This window comes from Bos mutus, chromosome 24 (assembly GCF_027580195.1).
Source record: "Bos mutus isolate GX-2022 chromosome 24, NWIPB_WYAK_1.1, whole genome shotgun sequence".
Taxonomy (NCBI): domain Eukaryota; kingdom Metazoa; phylum Chordata; class Mammalia; order Artiodactyla; family Bovidae; genus Bos; species Bos mutus.
The window spans coordinates 24,032,246-24,052,310 of NC_091640.1; the positions used below are offsets into that span (position 1 = coordinate 24,032,246).

At 38.1% G+C, this 20,065-nt stretch overlaps 1 protein-coding gene across 1 annotated transcript in view; it reads left to right on the forward strand.

Moving 5' to 3' along the window:
• CCDC178 (coiled-coil domain containing 178) overlaps nucleotides 1–20,065 on the forward strand; it is a 379,230-nt gene that overhangs the window by 130,372 nt on the left and 228,793 nt on the right. The window contains exon 17 of the mRNA XM_070361801.1: nucleotides 4,289–4,448. Within this exon, the coding sequence (XP_070217902.1) occupies nucleotides 4,289–4,448 (160 nt within the window). The remainder of the gene's footprint in view (nucleotides 1–4,288; nucleotides 4,449–20,065) is intronic.

Genomic DNA, 20,065 nt, shown 5'->3' on the forward strand with positions numbered 1-20,065 from the left:
TCTACCATTCTATCTTCTAATTCACTAATCCTATCTTCTGCCTCTGTTATTCTACTATTTGTTGCCTCCAGAGTGTTTTTTCTTTTTAATTTTATTTTATTTTTAAACTTTACATAATTGTATTAGTTTTGCCAAATATAGAAATGAATCCGCCACAGGTATACACGTGCTCCCCATCCTGAACCCTCCTCCCTCCTCCCTCCCCACCCTCTGGGTCGTCCCAGTGCACCAGCCCCAAGCATCCAGTATCGTGCATCGAACCTGGACTGGCATCTCGTTTCATACATGATATTTTACGTGTTTCAATGCCATTCTCCCAAATCTTCCCACCCTCTCCCTCTCCCACAGAGTCCATAAGACTGTTCTATACATCAGTGTCTCTTTTGCTGTCTTGTATACAGAGTGTTTTTAATTTCATTTATTGCATTATTCATTTTATATTGACTCTCTTTATTTCTTCTAGGTCCTTGTTAAACCTTTCTTGCATCTTCTCAATCTTTGTCTCCAAGCTATTTATCTGTGATTCCATTTTGGTTTCAAGATTTTGGATCAATTTCACTATCGTTATTCGGAATTCTTTATCAAGTAGATTCCCTATCTCTTCCTCTTTTGTTTGGTTTGGTGGGCATTTATCCTGTTCCTTTATCTGCTGGATATTCCTCTGTCTCTTCATCTTGTTTAAATTGCTGAGTTTGGGGTGTCCTTTCTGTATTCTGGCAGTTTGTGGAGTTCTCTTTATTGTGGCATTTCCTCGCTCTGTGTGGGTTTGTACAGGTTGCTTGTCAAGGTTTCTTGGTTAGGGAAGCTTGTGTCGGTGTTCTGGTGGGTGGAGCTGTATTTCTTCTCTCTCCTTTCGAACACTTGGGTTGCTTTTCTGGGTGCCTGATGTCCTCTGCCGGCATTCAGAAGTTGTTTTGTGGAATTTACTCGGCGTTTAAATGTTCTTTTGATGAATCTGTGGGGAAGAAAGTGTTCTCCCCGTCCTACTCCTCTGCCATCTTAGCTCCTCCCTCACCCAACCTTTTTGATAACATTTTTGAGGTAAGAATATAGAAATAGATATTGTATAAAAACTTCATGGAATGTACTTACATTAATTGTCTTAAAAATGCCTCTTGAACAGTCCCCTCATTAGTCATAGGCATACCTGACAAAGGCCTTTCCCTTTCAGAATGATCATGCTTTAAGGCTTACTGTATCCATAGGCCCGCCCTCCCCACTGAGAAACTACATATTCTTCCTTTACTCCTCTTGGTTCTTATTTTCTAACACATTGAGAACAGAATTTGGAGGACTACTGGAGGAATTTACATTGGGCACGTTTAAAAGTGATGGTTTGATTTAAATATAGAAAGCTAATACACCATTAGCAAATCATAACACTTGAGGGATTAAAATATCAGAAAAACATTATGCACGGTCTAATATACTATGTATTAATATCTTAATGGAGTCAAGTCAATGAACTCCACAGGATTTGTTTAGCTATTACCACAGGGTATAGGGTAAAAACTTATTTTCAAAATAATCATACAGCTTTATCTAAAAATTCCTGGATCATATTCAGAGTATCAGATAAGAAAGCAAGGAAACATTTTCTTTGAAAGATATTTATCCGTGTCATTTACTATCTTTAAAAATATTGGGGGCTTAAAGGGAAAAGCCTGAAATTATACAATTTACACTAAACTTGCAAAGATGTTCTAGGGGAGCTGACGAAATTTTTTTCTTCAAGATTCTTACCGTTTCAACTCTTATGTTTCCTTCCGTCCTGTACCTAGATTATATTGCCTTAAAGCAAGAATAGTCACCAAGTTTCAATGAATCAATTCCCTCCCTAAACTTGACTAACATCTGCCTTTACCCTGGAAGAGGAGAAAAAGAACAGTGTGTCATTTACAAATCTATTAATTAACAGTGATGACAGTGTCAAATAAGATTTAAAGCTAACGTTGATTGACTTCCTAGTGTGCCAGGTACTTGGTAAGGGCAATCTAAGCACCTCTCTCATCCAGTTCTCACAGTAAATTCTTCTATCCAGTCAGAACATTCACACATGAATGCTGAAGGAACAGGCTCAGGGAAATCAAATGATTAAGACTGCAACAGTAGTTAGGAGTGGAACTACTCCAGTAAGGTTTGTCCTGTTCCAAACTGTATGCTCTTCTGATGGTGCAAATGGACTCCTGAACTAGGACTGGAACGGAAGATGACTGCAGATTAACTGTATTAGGGATAATCTACTGATTCTTTCACCTGGTGTCAATGTTGCTATTAGTGAATACTTCCATAGGACGTCACAGAAGAGTTATGGATGTTGTTAGTACGGGAGATGAAGTGGAAAAAACACGGGTGAGATAGATGAAAGGGGAGGACTTTATTCCATTTAAAAGAAGAGGCAGCCATCTAAAACATGTGACCAGAGTCATGTTTTCAAATTTGCTAATGACAGACAGCATAGAGAAAGAAGGGGAAAAAAGTGAGTATTTTGTGTTGAGCTGCTGAATCAAATACAGCTAGTCAGAACTGGATTTGAATTCTGGGTCTGTCATTTATTAATTAGCTTATATAAGCTTACTATACTGAAGTTTAGGTTTTTCATCTGTAAATGGCCATAATAATTATCCTTTCATGGGGTGGTTGTTGTGTTAAATGAGATATTATATTCAAAGTACTTTACCATTTTAGACCCTCAAAATTTTTAGTCCTGCTGCCTTTATAGCTAACTATGAAAATGATTCAATTTTCCATACCAGTAGAGACGATAACGAATGTGGGTAACATAAGACTGTGCTGAGTTTTTGCAACTCTGCTTATTCTGGATTCTGGGTTACTGATCAACTCTGGCAATTATTTCTAAAATACATTTATTTTTGCAGCATTGTTTTAACCACTTTTTAATGATTTTTTTCTACTTAATATAGTTCCTAATATAACTGATTTCACCATAAAAAATAATTTTACCTTTGAGTCAGGATGCACTTAATTGCAAATAAGTAAAATACATAGCAGCAGTGGCTCAGATGTTATAGCGTCTGCCTGCAATGTGGCAGACCCGAGTTCGATCCCTGGGTAGGGAAGATCCCTGGAGAAGGGAATGGCTACCCACTTCAGTAGTCTTGCCTGGAGAATTCCATGGACAGAGGAGCCTGGCAGGCTACAGTTCACGGGGTTGCGAAGAGTTGGACAGGACTGAGCAACTAACACTTTCTCTTTCACATATGTATTACACACACACACAAGCTTAAATAATAAGGAAGTTAATTATTTCACATAACAAGAGGCCTCTAGTTAGGGTAAGCTTCAAGGTTAGTTGATTCATCAGCTCAACATAGGTACTCATTTTTGTGTTTCTTTCTCTCCACTATGGCTGTTGTCAGCAAATTTGAAAGCAGGAGCCCTTGTTCACATTTAGTGAATATGTGAGTGCCTTCTATATGGAATTCACCTCTTGCCTTTCATCTTATTGCACTATATGAAGTGAAGTGAAGTGAAGTCGCTCAGTCGTGTCCGACTCTTTGCGACCCCATGGACTGTAGCCTACCAGGTTCCACCATCCATGGGGGTTTCCAGGCAAAGATACTAGAGTGGGTTGCCATTTCCTTCTCCAGGAGATCTTCCCCACCCAGGGATTGAACCCTGGTCTCCCACGTGGTAGGCATCGTAGGCAGACGCTTTACCATCTGAGCCACCTGGGAAGATCATATATATATATATATATATATATATATATATATATTAAGTCTCTCAGTCATGTCTGACTCCTTGCGATCCCATGGCCTATATAGTCCATGGAATTCTCTAGGCAAAAATACTGGGATGGGTAGCCTTTCCCTTCTCCAGGGGATCTTCCCAACCCAGGGATTGAACCCAGGTCTCCCTCATTGTAGGCGGATTCTTTACCAACTGAGCTATCAGGGAAGCCCCAATATCTATGTTTACTGGTGAATAATGAGCCTCATGTTGGTTGGTTTAATCTGATCAGAATGTACCCTTGGAGTTATGTGCTGTGTGGAGGGGGAGTTCTTTTGGAATGACAACAAAACAGAGGTGCCCTGAGTAAGGAGCCAAGAGAATCCACTGCATCTCCAGAAATCGTCTTCCACCTGGATCATTTAGATGTATGTCATGGGCACAGACATATGGAAAGGGTCAGGGAATTTTTCCATAGAAATTCAGTTCTAAGACGTTTTTCAGTGTTGCGTATTTTTAACTGTATCATAAATACATGTTAGAAAATTACATGTGAATTGAATAGTGGCAAATGCAAGTCTTTCTTTCTTCACAGTGACCAGTTTATAACCTTGAGAGAGAAAAAGGAACATGCACAAGCTGTGTTTGATCATCTTGTAAATGAGAAAAAAGCCTGTGAAGAGAGACTCTATGAGGAAGAACAGAGATACAGAACGTTATTTAACATGAGGCAAAAAACTCTGGCCAGTATTAAGGTGAGTATTACAGTGGGGCCATTTTAGAATGAAGGAAATGTAGTGATAATCACATTAACAGCACTCATCTTTCATCCTGAAGTAGCAAAGATGTTTAGATTTTTAAAATAAATATATTAGCATGATGAACATGCAACTTTTCTTTTTCATTTAATTCACTATAAGTGTTTATAATATATTCATAGAGCATATGAGTGCTGTATGCATTCTTCTCAGTGCATTTTATGTGCACTCTCATGTCTGTACTTTTACTCTGGGGTTTACTGATGGCAGGTTATATTTATTCCAGAGCCATTTTAATGTTTCTAATGGCAAATATGAAAACAGTTCATTTTGTTTCTGAATAAACATATTTTGAATGTTTACCAGCCACTTCTTTTTTAAAAAATAGAATGAGGATATTTCATGTTCTTTTCCTTTAAAAAAATCTTGCATATGTTTTAACTGAACTGTAAACCTGTCAGGAAAAAGGAGGGCGTATGGTAAAATGTTGTTTTTCTAGATCTGAAGTTTTAAGTTTTATTAAGCTATCCTTATTAAATTTTTGATATAAAATATCAGATATACCTTTAGTTAAGTGATTCACATCCCATTTTACATTTCATAATAATTTTTGTTGCATTTAATTGAAAGAATAAATACCATGTTTTTAAAAATATAAATGTTACTATTATTTGATACAAAGCAGAAATTACAAAAGTAAACAACTCTACTGTTTTTATTTAAAACTATTTCCTGCAAAACTTTATAAAATTATATGTAATATCATAATATATTTTTATCAAATATTTTTGAGCCTGATATATATTAAATTATGATATACATTTTCTATGTATTCAATTACCTTTTTCCCTTTTAATATTTCAAAGATACTCCTAATATATTTTCAAAAAGATTATTTGGAACAAATATGCATCGAATAGACATGAATGTGAGTGAATGAACATACCATCTATAATGCTATTGCTGTGATTCCCTCCTATAAGAAAATCATTAGTAAAAGAATAATCATTTTATTAATCATGTGCCTCATAACATAACATTTTTCCATTTTAAATGTGGCCATTGCATAGAAAAAGATATAGTGGTTTCCTATTTTTGTTGTTGTTGTTTTTTTCATCTTAAAAATGTGAAAATAATTGGTGCCATCTAGCGGCAGGCAACAAATGCTGCCTCCTCTTGGAGGAGTTCCTGGGACTTGGATGGACTGAAGAAGCTTAGCTCAAACTCAGCTCTCGAAACAAGAAGGTTTAAGTACTTACTGACTTAAGCATCATTCCCCACCTCATGTTTTATCACGGCAGTGGAAGTATTTGTTTGACTTCTACCACATTTTCCAATTGTACTGGAGCTGAGGACACAGTAGGATCCCAATAATCATTTATTGACTGGCATTTCAGCACTTATATGGAATCATAATAATTAGTGAAATGCCAAATCATGTTAGCCGGAGAGAGAGATGAATGGAAAATCCTGTATAAGCAACCGCTCAGTAATTGAAAGCTGTGTTTCTTTTCGTTCAGACACTGCCTCTGTTTTCCCATTCTGAAGTATACCTACCCCCAGCCATATGGGAACATCACATAATCTCAAGCTTGTTCCTGAGCACGGATCTCTATCTGAACTTGCTTTGTTCATCCATTTTTACTTCTTTATTGTCTTCTTAATCCTGCTATAATATGTATTTTTATAAGGACAGGAAATTTTCTGCCACATTCTTCTCTGTATCTTAAAAGCTCAGAACTATGCCTGGCACAAGAGAGGTGCTAAGATCCTCATTGGATGGCTGAATGAATTAAATGGATGAACATATGGTTTGCGGGGGCTAGTTTCACTGTCCACATGCATGATGATGGTTAAAAGCAGGAACATTTCAGAAATACTTTCCATACTACACCAGACTGATACTTCAGCAAATACTCATACTCATGCTGTATGCTGGAGAAGGCAATGGCACCCCACTCCAGTACTCTTGCCTGGAAAATCCCATGGACGGAGGAGCCTGGTAGGCTGCAGTCCATGGGGTCGCTGAGGGTTGGACACGACTGAGCGACTTCACTTTCACTTTTCACTTTCATGCACTGGAGAAAGAAATGGCAACCCACTCCAGTATTATTGCCTGGAGAATCCCAGGGACAGGGGAGCCTGGTGGGCTGCCGTCTGTGGGGTCGCACAGAGTTGGACACGACTGAAGCAACTTAGCAGCAGCAGCAGCAGCATGCTGTATGCAGAAACTGAATCTCAATCTCTCTCTCTCCCATCCTTTCTCCTAAATAATATCCAATACAGAAGAAATTTGCCATCTCTTCTCTTCCCTCTAGGTGACAATGGTTAAACTGTCTGTTTCTAGCAATTAAGGATTCTGCTGAGGATGTCAGTAATGCTTTTCAAATAACCTTTAATTTATATGAAATTGTCTCTTATCAGCACTCAGATCGTTCTTTCTTGTGTATTCACCTTATATGATCAGAAGAGTAGAGTTTGAACACGAAAAACTTAGAGATTGATATAGCTTATCATTAGTGACATTATCTATGATTGTGATCAGTTATTGGTGTTAAAGGGGCTTCCCTGGTGGCTCAGTTGGTAAAGAATCTGCCTGCAATGCAGGACACCTGGGTTCAATCGCTGGGCTAGGAAGATCCCCTGGAGGAGGGTATGGTGGCCCACTCCAGTATTCTTGCCTAGAGAATGCCTGTGGACAGAGGAGCTTGGCAGGCTGCAGTCCATGGGGTCACAAAGAGTTGGATACAACTGAGTGACTAAGCACATTGGTGTTAAAGAGTGGAAAGACAATGTACTCCTTCATAGAAAACATAGTCTCATCCCTATCTAGAAATTGGATGAATTTAAAAATTATAAATATAATGTAAAGCATTCCAAGAAAGAAACAAGCATTATTAGATATCATTATAAATATGATGTTATTAATCTGAGATGTCCCTGCTGGACAAAAGAATTGATCACTATTATGGACCGTTTAAGGAATTGCTTATTAAAACACTTTACGAAAGCCACAGTGGAATTAATTGAGGATGTGAGAAAACACACCAAGAATCAGAAATACAAACAGCTAATAAAATAAGAAAAATGTACATAAACCTCTGAGAGCATACAGTGAAGTTCTAGAGCTAAATTTGGTCTTTTTCAGTTAGCAATTCCATATCAGATATCTTTAAATGATAGATTTCTTGAATATCGTTGAGTTTTTACTAACTGCCTGTAATTTACAAATACAGATTGTTTAAGATTAAAATTTATGTATCACATATTCATCAGAGTACTATAGCTATAGCTACTGATCTTCCTCTTTGCTTCTGGAAAGATCCAAACAAAACTGGAATTTAAAGCATTTTAATTTATCATGAGCCATCCTCAGAAGTTCCACTGTCTTTTCTGCATCAGTGCCTTTCTTTGGTGTTGGTTCAGTAGTCTTGCTGTCTCTGTAATTTAGGGTATGATATGAGCGGTACAGTGAACTACAGTGGATCTGTGGCAGACATGAGCAAATTCCAGATTGAATTCTAGCAGGGACAGTCTCCCAATACTTTGTATGGTTTATTACTTTTTCTTTTGCTTCATATTTCCCATTCTCAGAAAATACCACTTCCTTTGTCTATTTCTGTTTCAGGTTCAGCTAATAAGTCATGTCTTAACTCTTTCATATGATAAGTTCTTAGGTTGATAGAGAGGCAGTGATTCTGTAACTTATTGGACAGCCAGATACAGAAACAGTAAAAATCAGAAACGAATTTATTCTGAGATCATTTTAAAGATTATACGATTTTAAAAATTATTCTCCTATTGATCACAAATAATTTTTTCTTAAATACCTTTTATTTAACTTGTATGGGGTTATCAAATATTAATATGATCAAGGCCACTTTTCCCCCAGTAGGTAATGTTTGAGCAAATAAATTAATGAAATGTTTTGTTGTTGTTGGGTAGTTGCTAAACCATGTCTGACTCTTTTGAGACCCCATGGACGGAAACTCACCAGGCTCCTTATCCATGGGGATTCTTCAGGCAAGAATACTGGAGTGGGTTGCCATTTCCTCCTCCAATAAAATGTTTAGTTCAAACTAATTATGTTTTTTTGTGGCATAAAATTTCCTGTATTTCAGTCTACTTGAATGTTGCTGTCTATTGGTAGCACGTTCAAATTTCCTTCAGGAATTAATTTGTGAGTTTTACCTTATTTATAGTATTAAATGATCAATTTGGTCATAATACTTTTTATATAATCACACTTCTCTCCCATTTATTGTTCTAAAGTTAATATTCTCAACCTTTGCTCGTCTCATTAGACTAATCTAATCCATATAGTCAAAGCTATGATTTTTTCAGTAGTCACGTATGGATGTGAGATTTGGACTATAAAGAAAGCTGAGCACAGAAGAATGGAAGGTTTTGAACTGTGGTGTTGGAGAAGACTCTTGAGAGTCCCTTGGACTGCAAGGAGAGCCAACCAGTCCATTCTAAAGGAAATGCATTGGAAGGACTGATGCTGATGCTGAAGCTCCAACACTTTGGCCACCTGATGCGAAGAACTAAATCATTAGAAAAGACCCTGATGTTGGGAAAGATTGAAGGTGGGAGAGAAGGGGATGACAGAGGATGAGATGGTTGGTTGGCATCACCGACTCAATGGACATGACTTTGAGTAAGCTCCGGGAATTGGTGATGGACAGGGAGGCCTTGTGTGCCACAGTCCATGGGGTCGCAAAGAGTTGAATACAACTGAGTGACGAACTGAACTGAATTTTGCATTTTGCTATCAACTATTGCAGCTTATTTTTTAGACGTGCATTTATAACCTTTATAGAGCAATACTTAGAATAATTTTGCTTTTTCAATTTATTCTGATTTAGTAATTAGTTTATATGATAGTTTTTTTGATTCTTGCTCTTGCAACTTGTTTAATGCTTTCTGTGTTGACATTACCTTTCTATTTTGTCATTATTCCTTTTTTGGTATATTACATGCCATGGTTTGACTTTTTTTTTTTTGCCTTTAATAATGTAATATGGAGCCATTCTACATTTAGTTATATCGTTGCTGTTCAGTCACTAAGTCTTGTCTGACTCTTTGTGACCCTGTGGACTGCAGCACACCAGGCTTCCCTGTCCTTCACTGTCTCCTGGAGTTTGCTCAAATTCATGTCCATTGAGTCGGTAATGCTATCTAACTATCTCATCCTCTTTCGCTCCCTTCTCTTCCTGCCCTCAATCTTTCCCAGCATAATGGTCTTTTCCAGTGAATAGGCTCTTCCTATCAGGTGGCCAAAGTATTGGAGCTTCAGCTTCAGCATCAGTGCTTGCAGTGAATATTCAGGGTTGATTTCCTTTAGGATTGATGGTCTGATCTCCTTGCTATGCAAGGGACTCTCAAGAGCCTTCTCCAGCACCACAATTCTAAAGCATCAATTCTTCACTGCTCAGCATTCTTTTATGGTCCAATTCTCTCATCCGTGCATGACTGGAAAAACCATAGCTTTCCCTATACAGGCTTTTCCAGCAAAGTGATGTCTCTGCTTTTTAATACACTGTCTAGTTTTGTCATAACTTTCTTCCAAGGAGCAAGTGTCTTTGAATTTCATGGATGCAGTCACCGTTGGACTTCCTTGGTGGCTCAGATGGTAAAGAATCTGCCAGCCATGCAGAGACTGGCATTCTATCCCTGGGTCCGGAAGATCCTGTGGAGAAGGGAATAGCCGACTACCCACTCCAGTATTCTTGCCTGGAGAATCCCATGGACACAGGATCCAGAGGTGCTATAGTCCATAGGGTCACAAAGAGTTGGACACAACTGAGCAACTAACACTTTCACTTTAATTATAATATTTTTTAAAATTTGCATCTAAATGTGCTCTAATATTAGTAATGCTGATAAACTATGAAAGATAAAGCTGAGAATGTAGGTTTGGGATATGACATGAAGACCCAGCTGGAAAGTTTACACTTAATTTGTAAAGCAGTGGGAGAGATGAAGAATTTTTGTGGAGTGCAATGTGGTTAGACATAGGCTGTAGCAAGATCAATTCAACAGCATTTTGTAGGATAACATGAAAAGAAATAAATCACAAGTTGCCAATATCAGTTACCAAAAAGTGCATTTATCCTCAGAGGGAAGAGATAAGACACTAATGGGTCAGGAACAAGGATTATAGGCTTAACAGTGACTGATGTCAAAGTGGATGTGATATGCAAATAAAGGAGCAGACTATATAGGAGGTGACTTGAAAAAATACAGTAGCATTTATAGGAAAAATAACTTTTTGATGATTGGCTTGCTGAGAAGATGGTCTGCTTTGGACAGTGGATACTATGCAAGTAAAAACTGAGAGAAGAGTTGAAGAAGATTGATGAGTCAGACCCCATGTTGATAGTTGAAGACGTGACAGCTTATGAAACCTTTGACCAAAAGTAGCCCACCAGGCTCCTCTGTTCATGGGATTCTCCAGGCAAGAATACTGGAGTGGGTTGCTGTGCCCTCTTCCAGGGGATCTTCCCAACCCAGGGATTAAACCCAGGGCTCAAACCCACATCTCATATGTCTCCTGCTTTGGCAGGCGGGTTCTTTACCACTAGCACCACCTGTGTTAGATAAATGATGATGATGATAAAGCCTGGATGTCCAGGTTGTCATATTATTATCTCTCTGGGGCTCTGCAGCCCAACTAGAGCTCACTACTCAAAACACAAAGCCTGTCCTTCCATCCAGATGCACTAGCCTCACTCATGAGGTCAGAATTTCACTTCCGCAGGGATCAACAGTGCCAAACTTTGACAAAATGTTGGGTTACACATTCTTAATTTGGCCATTAGGAGAACATCAGTGGTAGAAAGAGTGACATCAGCAGATTGATAAAGAAAGGAGATTAAATGTAAAAGTGAAAGTAGAAAAAGCATTGAAAGAAGTTAGAGAAGTCAATTCTAGAATACTCTTTCAAGAGCTTTGCTAATAAAGGAACTTCTATATCTCTATTTGCTTGCAAATTGCCCCAGGTATGTTTTTCAGCAAAAGATAAAGAGACAAAATTGGGGGAAAGATTGTATTGAGTGCTGCTTTCTAAGTCACTTCAGTCATGTCCAACTCTTTGCGACCCTATGGACTGTAGCCCACCAGGCTCCTCTGTCCATGGGATTCTCCAGGTAAAAATACTGGAGTGGGTAACCATGCCCTCCTCCAGGGGTTTTTCTCCACCTTGAACCCACATTTCTTATGTCTCCTACATTGGCAGGTGGGTTCTTTACCACTAGTGCCACCTGGGTAAAGGTGATGCTTTACATGTTATGTAATGCATTTTTGCTTAAATGCTTCGTGCCCATTCCAATTTGTGATGCCTTTGAGGAAGAGAATAATGCCTCACTCAGGTGAGCACACTTTCAGAGTCCATCACAACTTCTAGGACAGAAGAAGAATTCAATATTCACTGAATGGAATTTCAAATGAAGTGATGTGACTCCTAAAAGAATCAGTGAAAGAGTGACATTTGTATTTCAATTTACTGTGGAAAAGAAGAAGGACATGGTTATTCCTCCATTCATCCATCTATCCATTTAATTATCCATTTTGAAGTCATGTACTAAGAATCAGAATCTGGATGAGATTCTAAACATGGTGAATATAGGCTATTCACCTACTCTGTCTCACCAGCTCATTTAGCTTCACAGAGTAGTGGTGAAGAAACAGATACAAGTAGGTTAAAATAAGATACAACAACTGCTTTTCTTGAATTAAGCATAGAATTTGCTGGAACCCAGGAAGAAGACCTTGAAGGAAATCTGAGAAAGCTTGCTATGATGATAGTAGCAGACCTGAATCTTGGAGGGTGGGAGCAAGTTAGCCAAGGAAAGAATACTTAAAGTAGTGAAAACAATAGGAGGAAAGGCTCATGTCAAACATGAGCAGGCATTTAGGGAATTGTAGGTAATGTATTATGTTTGAAAAATCATTGATAAGAAGAGTAAACAAAGCTACCGTAGCAGTGGAGGAAAATCCCACTAAAATTAACAGAGATTTCCACAGGTCTGCCATGGCATATTGTATGGGGCTAATGGGTCAGGGGTAGACGGACACATTTGATTCCCATCAGCAGTTAAGAGTTGGGAAGGGCCTGAGGTGCTGAGACTGGGCTCTAAAGACTGTCATCAAAGAGTCTTGTCCCTATACCCCAATATGGTGAGGCACATATTTCTTTTTCTCTGTATTCCATGACATATAGTAGTGGTTGGCAGTCATTGATCGCATGTAATCAGTTGAAGAGGAATTAATGATTTGGATGCAGTGGTGCGTGCTAAGTCGCTTCAGTTATGTCTGACTTTTTGATACCCTATGAATTGTAGCCCTCCAGGCTCCTCTGTCCATGGGATTCTCCAGGCAAGAATACTGGAGTGGGTTGTCATTTCCTTCTCAGGGGATTTTGCTGACCTAGGGATCAAACCCGCATCTCCTTCTTAGCAGGTGGATTCTTTACCACTGAGCTACCAGGGAAGAACTTGATGGTTATTTGGCCAGATAGTGAGCAAAATGATAGACATATATGTTGTTTATTGACAACAGAATGGTTAGTGGGGTCAGCATCGAAAGTAATAGAATATGGACTTCAGAAAAGGCTTGAAACTGGATTAAACCAAATATGAGATACATTTGGAGGAGTTACCTGGAGTCCAGTGCCTGAGTTCATGTAACAATCTTGAACCGAAGGAATAAGAGTTTGAATGGTAATATTATTGTGAGAACTATGAGTATATATATATATATATATATCATCAGAAACTTCAAAAAATCTTTAATATAAAGAATGATAGAGAAGAGAATGAATCTTGGGTTGGGTGATTATGAATGTGGAAAAGGCAGCAATAGAGAAACAAAAGGCTGAGAGGCTGTAGTCAGGAAATGATGGTACCATTCTACATGATAGCACAGTCAGAAGGGTGTCCATGGGTATGAAATGTTAATGGGACGTGGAATTGAAGTTAACTAGATTTGAGTAAGTCCATAAACTCTAAGATTAAAATGTTGGATAGGTCATCCAGATAGATATTGTAGTAAAACAGAATGATGGAGAACAAGGGATAGACAGGAAGAGAAGATTGGGTCCCCTGGGCCCGAGTCTTCACCCAGTGTGGGAAAATGACCAGCAAATTATGAAATGACAGGGAAGCAGGGTGAGAGAAGGTTGAGGGTTATATTCTTTAATCAGTATAAAATTCAAAACAAGCAGTATATTTACATAAGCATTGAGGAATAATGATTTGGAAGTGCTAATGGAGAGTTAGAATTATTCTAGCTGCAACTAGACCCTCTAGTATGTGGGGCCTTGGGAAATTAGCATTCTTTATTCAGGCCCAGATTTTGTTAATGCAAACACTTGTTTCTGGAATTGTGCAATGAGAATGAATTGTGATAGGAGCTTGTTTGACAATGAATAGTATTTCCAGAGTTCATACTGGAAATGTTTAGATGGGAGTAATGGTTTAGTTCAATAGTCAGTAAATATTGAATTCCTACTACATCAACTATTCTAGAGGCTGAGAATTCTTCAGATAAAACACAGATCTTAACTCTTGGAAGCATAACAGCCTCATAGAGGGGAGAGAATCACAACATAATGTTAATAGGTTTTGCTAACCAGAGACAGAATCAAAGGAAGAGTGTGTTAAGATACAGCCTTTAAATATTGTCAGCTTTCTCCTACTCATCAAAAAAAATTTCAAAAACAGAAAGTGAATTACTGAGGCCACCAAGATTTTATATATTTTTTCACCTATACCATTAATAAAAGCATCAACAAAGTTACATTGTATTTTATGTTATTATAAATACATACTTATATATCATAACCTGCAATCAAGAACTTTAAAAAGTACCACTTGAAAAAAAAAGTATCACTTATAAAATGGCTACACATTGCTGAATAGCATAATACTTTATTATTTTTATTTTGGTTGTACATATAAATGAAAGAACCTGAACTGTCCTGTCCATCTTCTTTTAAACTGTACGAATTTTACTTGAGTTGTTACCTTCAGGAAGGTCATCTCTTCCTGCTTTCAGAAAAAATGAGTTTAACGTTTAAACTCATAATGAGTTTAATGAGCATAAATGAGATCTCTATCAGGTTATAATGGCCATAAGCATAGATCTTAGCCCAAAGTGCTCTAGCGCAGCCAGGAAACTGTTTTCATTTACAAAGGTTTCTAGTTTGTTTCAGTGTTTGTATCAGTGGCTTTTCTTAGTAGGTATGAGCACCATGAACTCCCATTTAAACTTAGAATTTTTTAATCTGGCCCTGATGCTCTGACAAATACCCCAGATATGACTTATATAGTGTCCTGTGGGGAGCATTGTTAACATTGCCCAAATAGCCTTCCTACTGATTTATTTGCTTATAGACAACTTACATACCTGGCCTCCCGAGGGAGCTGCATGTCTCAAATTTGGGCGCCATGATAATAACAACAGTTTGAGAGAAAATGAAATAGGCTGTAAAGAGAGAGGAAATGGAATATACAAACTATTGTGTGGTGTCATGTTCATTTTCAGTACTATATAAGATAATGAAAATGTTTTTCAATAACCTGTGTCGATTTTTATAATGTAAAACATACTTTGTGGAAAAAGGCAATGAATGAACAAAACCAAAAAATTAGTAGAAATATTTTTCCTTTTGACTCAAATTTCTGCATTGTTTTCGGTAAGTCCAGACTAGAGTTGAATTCTGAAAAAGAGTAACTTTGCTATAAAGGATGTTAATTTCTACCTTTGGCAACTTTGAAGTTCCTCTTTCAGGGTTCACGGACAAGGATTATCCTTGATAAAGAATCTAGTGTGGTAGGCAGCAAAGGTTTTATTTTTCGTATTCCCCCTTAAACTGAACTTTCCCATAGTCACTCACGTTTTCAGTTGCCCATCTGGGATTAAAATGGATGTGCTTTCTGGTATGTGCATGGTCAGTCAGTCATGTCTGACTCCTTATGATCCCGTGGACTATAGCCCGTCAGGCTCCTCTGTCCATGGGATTCTCCAGGCAAGAATCCTGGAGTGGGTTGGCATTTCCTTCTCCAGGGAATCTTCCCAAACCAGGGATCAAACCTGTGTGTCTTATATCTCCTGCATTGGCAGATTCCCTAGGCTTTGTTTATACAAATTGGTAGAATCTTTCAATTCTTTTGATGCCCCTTGTGCATACTTACAGGTTATAAGTCACACTTTGTATCTGACCCCTGAGTCATCCCAGAACTTGAGTCTGATTTTAAGTCTAGAAGCAATGAGGTGCGTTGAGGATGTGTCTTAAGGACATCAGCATTCCTGTGAAAGGAGTTGATGTTGAGAGGTCATTAGATTCTTCATTCAAGAAGAGAGCAGTCTTCTATTGATAGGGGAGGCTGCTAGTAAAGAGAAGCTGGATATGGAGCAGTGGAGAGCACTGACAAGCTATGTCCACCCATCACTGCCTCTTCCCATCACTGTATCTGGCTGCAGTGACCTTCTGAAAGCTTTACAACCAGGGCTTCGCCTCTTCCTTCCCGAATCTGTCACCCATTCTTCATTTGTAACTTCTAACAGAAAGTTACAGAGGGGAGGGTATTCTCGGAGTTTCCAGATTAACAGTTGAAAATAACACAGTCAAGCAGAAGGTTCAAATATTAAGCTCTGTGCAATTTTTCTCTTTCAGAGGTGAGGTAGATTAACTTTCTTGAGAATTTATAAAAAAAAAATGATCATCTTAAAACCCCAAGGTGAAACTCAGGGAGCAGTTTTCTACTGATGAAGAAGCATATGGACCAATAGACTTTAATTTCTACTGTTAAGTTTCTGTTCTATTTTTAAAAGCAGAATTAGAACATTGCCATTAAAAAAAAAAAAAAAGTGGAGGAGAGGGGAACCTTTGTCAATGTTTCAGTCACTCCACAGGTGAGAAAATCCTGAAAAAGGGCATGGCAACCCTCTCCAGTATTCTTGCTTGAAGAATCCCTTAGAGGACCCTGGCGGGCTACAGTTCAGAGGGTCGCACAGAGTCAGACACAACTGAAGTGATTTAACACACACAGGTGAGAAAATGCTCTCTCAGATTGCTAACACACACACTGTGATCAGTGTAACCACACTCCATCTAGACCACACACAGAGGAGTTGGTCTAGGATTGGCTGTCACCATATAAGACAACTAGGCTGAAATTAAGATAAATTAAGTAAGTGAAAACAAGCTGCCATTTAAGAGTAAATAACCAGCCAATAAACCGGACTTTATCTTCTTGGTCTCCAAAATCACTATGTATGGTGACTGCAGCCATGAAATTGAAAGACACTTGCTTCTTGGAAGAAAAGCTATGACAGCCTAGACAGCATATTAAAAAGCAGAGACACCACTTTGCAAACAAAGGTCCATATAGTTAAAGCTATGGTTTTTCCATGTACAGATATGAGAGTTGGACCATAACGAAGGCTGAGGGCCAAAGAATTGATGCTTCCAAACTGTGGTGCTGGAGAAGACTCTTGAGAGTCCCTTGGACAGCAAGGAGATCAAACCAGTCAATCCTGAAGGAAATCAACCCTGAATATTCATTAGAAGGACTGATGTTGAAACTCTAATACTTTGACCCACTGATGGGAAGAGCCAACTCACAGGAAAAGATCCTGATACTGGAAAAGATTGAAGGCAGGAGGAGAAGGGAGTGACAGAGGATAAGATGGTTGAATGGCATTACTGACTCAATGGACATGATTTTGAGCAAACTCCTGGAGATAGTGAAGGACAGGGAGGCCAGGTGTGCTGCAGTCCGTGGGGTTGCAAAGAGGCAGACACAACTGAGTGACTGAACAACCACAACCACCAGCCATAAATATATATCTACTTTTTCACTTTGTCTAAGGCAACTTTTTAGATTGAAAATGAAAATCATTTCCTATTAGAAAGATACATTGATATGTGATTCTAAACATCATGAATGGCAAACCAAGTTTTGTTGTGTACATATAAATATAAGCGTACGAAGCATTTGGAAACAGGCCTTATCAACTGCAACAGATGTATTTAACTTGAACTTAGTGTGGAACTTGGCACTTATTAGGCAATGAATAAATTCTTACTAGAGGCCTGAGTAGATGAATGATGGAATCATTGTGGAAGGTCAAAGATGAACACTATAAACCCAGATTTTGTTGTTATTATTATTTTTGTTGTTGGCTAGTGGTTTTATTATTTCAGACTAAACTTACTTTCTCTGTCTAGTGATAATCATTCTGGTGAATCATCAAGGCAGGAAAATAAAGTTGGGAACTACTGATCCATAGATTTTTTTTAGGATAATAATTTCTATGTAAGATCTTCCTTAAAATTTATAGTATAGAGCCCTCTAACTTCTCTGTCTTCATTTGAGGGTATTTAAGATATACTAAATTAAGTGGTTACCAGTTTAGAATTTCTCCTTGTACTAAATGTATCTAAATTTCTCTTTGTTGGAAAAATTTATAATGTGTATTCTCTGCATTTGTTTACTGTCGTCCTCCTTTGTAACACCTTTCCACTTTTGGCTTTAGCATTATTTTCAAAAAAAATTTTTTTTTTTAAATTTCTAAAAGAGGTGATTTATTTCCCCACAGTCTGTGGTTTAATACTATAGCCAATATAAACCAGATAGTAGAAAAGATAACACATTCTGGAGCATAATATTTGGGAATGCTTTGTTTTTTCATGTTTGCGGAGATTGAAAGATTGCCTGAATTGTACTCACAGTGTGCTCGTATCCCTTTCACCCTTATCTCTTTTCTGCATTTCCTCATTTGTCATGGAAGGTTCTTCACTTATTTGTTCTTTTAAGCAAGGCTTTTCCTGTCACACTGTTTACTCTGGGAGAGATTGGGATTTTCTCTGCTCCTTCATCCTTGCAAATTTCCTTTTGTATTTCCCACTTTGCCCTTCCCTGCAGTAATTGTGACGGAGGGTGAACCCATCACTCTCAGCCCCTCTTGAGTGACTGCTTCCAACTGCAATGCACCTTTCTGGCAAGGAGGGGGCTAGCGAGTCACATATCCTGCAAGCTTAGCCCCAGAGATCTGGTGGGTATTTTTCCAAGGTTGCTGTTTTCTGACTTCAGGGAGGACAGACTGTGTCCAGCTCTCTGTTTGGGTCTTTGGGGTCTGGTGTAAATGCAAATCAACCTTTCTCTTCTGTCTCACTTGAGTGCAACTTGTTACAAGAGGCAGTAATACCACAGTGACCTGATTTCATTAAGTAACTGTGAGCAGGTTAAGTGAACCTGAATGATGGCCACTCTGCTTCTTGAAAGAATATATACTTTTTCATTTGTAATACTTGATCCTAATAACTGGGCATAGTTTTCATCATTTGTTTAGTAAACTAGAAAGTAATTTAATATTACAGAATATACTCTGATTGTATCTAGTTCATCTCTATTGGAAACCTAATTGGAGGCGATTGATTCATAAGACAGAATCCTATATGATCCTGGGTCTGTGAAATGCACCCCTCCCACCAAAAAAACATAGACCAGTGTTGGAGAAAGACACAACTGGACTCCATTGTCTACAGCACCTTTCTTTTTTAAACTTACCAGGTTCGTCACTTCCTGATTAATGTAATAATACTAATGAAAGAAATCCATGTATATTCAACTGACTTCTTGTCCATTCTCTTGTTCTATGCTTCATATGTGAAATGGTCATAGCTTTTGGTTCCTTCTAAGTAGTTACCTTTATGTTCCGAGTAACACTTTCCCTTTTTTTTGCCTATGTACAACAACATTTTACTATATTTCATAGTTAAATGATAGTGGTGTTCCAAAGTAAATATATTAACAGTACTCTTCAAACTGATATCTACTAATATTATGTACTGTGAACAAAAGAGAATAATTCTTGACATATTCCATGCTTGTGCACAAGTCATTGACATTTGTGACAGTTGGAAAAAAATGTACCATGTATAGTGAAAACAAATCGAACCCTGCAAATGAGACTTAAGCTGAGAATAACTTACATCTAATAGTTATAATTCAAGCCATAGAAATATCAACAGGCACAGGTTCTAGGTTGGAGTACAAAACAGAGGACAGACATGTATTTTAACGTAAATGGGATCACTTTAATAAAAAGTAAAATAGCAGATGTTAATCCCCCCAAAGTGATTTTTCATTGAAAATTTGTAACAAGTTCTGTTGCTTCCTAAAGGCTACCTGAACACATCATGACAATTCTATAGATCAGAGTGCAATGAAGTACGAGTGAGTAATAACCACTGACTAGAGAAACTTGTAGAATAAATCTATTTAATTGCATATTTAAGATGAGCTTCGCTCCTGTGTGGGGGGAACAGAGCCCAGTGCCCTATCACAAGCCCACCAGTGCCAGTGTCAGTGAGCTGTGTGAGTTGTCTCTATGGGTTGTAAATTGGATCCCCTCAGTGACCAGTTAATGTTTTCTGTATTTACGGCAGTATTTCTGTTTTTCACAGCCACCAGGGCACTTTGGCAACATAAAAATTTAAAAATAATTTTTAGCAATCATACCGTGCCAATTTTTTATAGTTAAAGGGGCTCATTTAAATTGGAAAACCTGCTAGTCTGAAATTTTCATCTGAAGGATTACCA